At 39.0% G+C, this 3,038-nt stretch overlaps 1 protein-coding gene across 3 annotated transcripts in view; it reads left to right on the top strand.

Moving 5' to 3' along the window:
- Window positions 1–206: 206 nt before the first annotated feature.
- SGCE (sarcoglycan epsilon) overlaps window positions 207–3,038 on the top strand; it is a 193,345-nt gene continuing 190,513 nt past the window's right edge. For all 3 annotated transcript variants that reach the window (XM_053714063.1, XM_053714062.1, XM_053714064.1), the window contains exon 1: window positions 207–319. In XM_053714063.1, the coding sequence (XP_053570038.1) occupies window positions 259–319 (61 nt within the window). In that variant the 5' untranslated portion in view covers window positions 207–258. The remainder of the gene's footprint in view (window positions 320–3,038) is intronic.

Below are 3,038 nucleotides of genomic sequence, written 5' to 3'. Positions count from 1 at the left end.
GCGAGCAAGTAATGGTTCTTTTGTTCCTATGATTGTTATTCCTCCCACAAGAGATCTTAAATTCCAGAGTAAGAAAGGCATTAAAATATTTTACACATCAGATGTATTGTGGCTGTAGCAGGGAAGCAAGGGAAGAGAAATGATGAGGGAGGTGGAGGAAGGAGGGATGCCTACAAGGGAGGGGAGAGGAAGAGGAGGGGGATGCTGCCTGTCACAAGCAGAATAAGGGTGGATAAAGCAGGAATTCTGCGGACAGTGATGGACACAGTGTACGGAATGAGCCCTGCAGCCCTCAGCACCAGCACCCTGCTGCTCACAGGTTTGTGCCCCTTCCCCCAGTGTAACAGCTGCATGCACATCGCTTCTGCAAACACAGACACACACAGCATTCTACAGCCCATTCTGCAAACACACAGAGACACACACAGCATTCTGCAGCCCATTCTGCAAACACACAGAGACACACAGCATTCTGCAGCCCATTCTGCAAACACAAATATAAACACATAGTATTCTGCAACCCATTCTGCAAACACACACATACAGACACATCATTCTGCAAACCAATTTGCAAACACACATATAAACACACAGAATTCTGCAACCAAACATTTATTCTGCACACAAATATATATATATATACAGACACAGTATTCTGCAACCAAATATGTATTCTGTAAACAAAGACATATTGACACACAGCATTCTGCAAATAAAGTAATACGTAAATACAACATATTGCAAACACACACAATTCCCTTCTGCAACACACATCCTTCTCCACACACAGAATTCTACAAATACACATACACAGACATCTGTAAATTACAGATTGATATGATACCCAAACACAGGCAGCCTTCAGTGCATAGCAAGTACACACACACATACATATGCAGAAACACACACACACTTCTATAAAAACAAACACACAGTAATAGGTCTACACACAGGCTCTGTGCATTCTTCTGCAGACATACCACCCTGATAACACTAATAAATGGTTACACACATAAACACACATCTTGCTAAACAGACTAAAAAGTTGATACAAAAATGGAACAGAAACATTTGTAAAGTAAAGGCAGATGCTTATAAACAGCCTACATTGCACATACTTATACTGCAGCTATTTCACTTTATATGTCAAATGTGCACACAGTATACTAAACACACACACACACACACACATTGTGGTGAGTCAGTTTTCATCAGGCTCACTTCTGGAGAAATGGAAAACATGACTCTGGTTTGCCTTTTGGCGTGTGCTTTACTGGAGTCTGCTGGCACTGAGAGCACATCTGTATTTGCAGATATCTGCTCTTAGGCTTGCTATATACACAGAGTATAGTTTTCATTGTATACTGTACAACATGTTGAGAGTGCATTCATGCTAACCCCATTAATGGGTGTACTATGACACTCTCATAAATATATTTTAAATGTCACTAGACTCTGAGATTGCAATCTACATTTAATAATTCTGTTCCATTAGTTCACTTATCACATGCATCTTCTGGCATCCCCCTGATCACATGACTTTTTATTTATTATCTTTTGACTTGCATTTTAGCCAATTAGTGCTGTTTCGTGCACAACTCCACATGAGAGAGCACAATGTTATCTATAAGGCCCACAATAAATAAAGCTAATAAAAAGCATGTGATAAGAGGCTGTCTGTAGTGGCTTAGAGGCAGGCAAAACTTTAAAATTTTAAATGTTATAACGTATATTAATATCACAATGCTGGTTGTGCGACGCTGGGGAATGAGCAGTAAAGGCATTATCTATCTTTTTAAACAATAACAATGCTGGTGTAGACTATCCCATTAATTTCATTTACACGGTTACTTGATATTAAAATGCTTGTCTTGTATATTTATTTTTATCATTTTTTCTATTTACCTGTCTGTGTATATATCTGCCAGTCTATTTGCATATGATTCCATCAGTAAAATTACAGAACAGCCTGTTATTTTATATTTTTTTGTGATAACAGAAGTTGTGTTACAAAACATACTGCTATCATTAGTAAACGGTAGGTCACACACATGCATTTACAGAATATTTCAATAGAATGTCCCTATAGTCTTTTAAAGGGACATTAAACATTAAATACTTTTTATAAGCATGGAAATGAGGTTACTTCCACCTCCCACTAGTCATGGGTGCCGCCATGTTGAATTCTTACACCACATTCCAGTGCTGACCTGTTTGCACATATGCAGCAAACCTGCAATTCTTCTTCAGATACCTGTAGTGTAACCTACGTTCCATAATGGCAGCACCCATGATTAGAGGGAGGTGCATGAAATGTATTTAGGGCCAGATTACAAGTGGAGTTCTAGATATCGCTTTGATGAAGCTTCACTGTGTACTGCGTGCGCTGGTATTACAAGTTTTCAGCAAAGCAAACGGAACCTCACATTCGCGTTGCTGGGAAGCATTGCAGTCACCAGAGCGCGCTCCTATAGGCTCCTATGTAAGCCTCGTTCTGAAATGTCAGAAACAGCATCAGAACTTCAGCGCCAGCAAAGGGGGTAAGCCGCGCAGAGATGGCAGCAGATATTAACACATAAAATGTATATGTATAAAAGCATATACATATATATTTACTGGGAACACACAGTTCCCCATAGACCGCAATGCAAAGGCACTTTTCAGTGGCATTGTTTTTTCTAATACCACACTCCCACCAACTTTAAACCCAAGATAATGCCTAGATGTTGCCATCTTTATTTTTTAATAAAATGCACTAGATAGTATTTTAGGCCATTTGGGGCATATGTATAAAATTAACCAGAGATCTAATCTCTGGTTGATTTTATAAGTGCTAATTGCTACCACAAGCTTGCGGTAGAAATAACCAGCCACTTGTAAGGGCTGATTAATTATCACGTGCTCCACTTGTAATCTAGCCCTTAGTGTTTAGGGTCCCTTTAAGGTTGCTGTGGTTTGCAAATAAAGCAGTACATGAAGTTATGCAAAATCCTTCTATTTTAAAGGGACATTATTGTAAAAATTAAAATGAATATCTC

The sequence above is a fragment of the Bombina bombina genome, chromosome 5 (genome assembly GCF_027579735.1).
Source record: "Bombina bombina isolate aBomBom1 chromosome 5, aBomBom1.pri, whole genome shotgun sequence".
Taxonomy (NCBI): Eukaryota; Metazoa; Chordata; class Amphibia; order Anura; family Bombinatoridae; genus Bombina; species Bombina bombina.
Note: the sequence above shows the minus strand (reverse complement) of the source record. Positions and strands in the feature narration are given on the sequence as shown.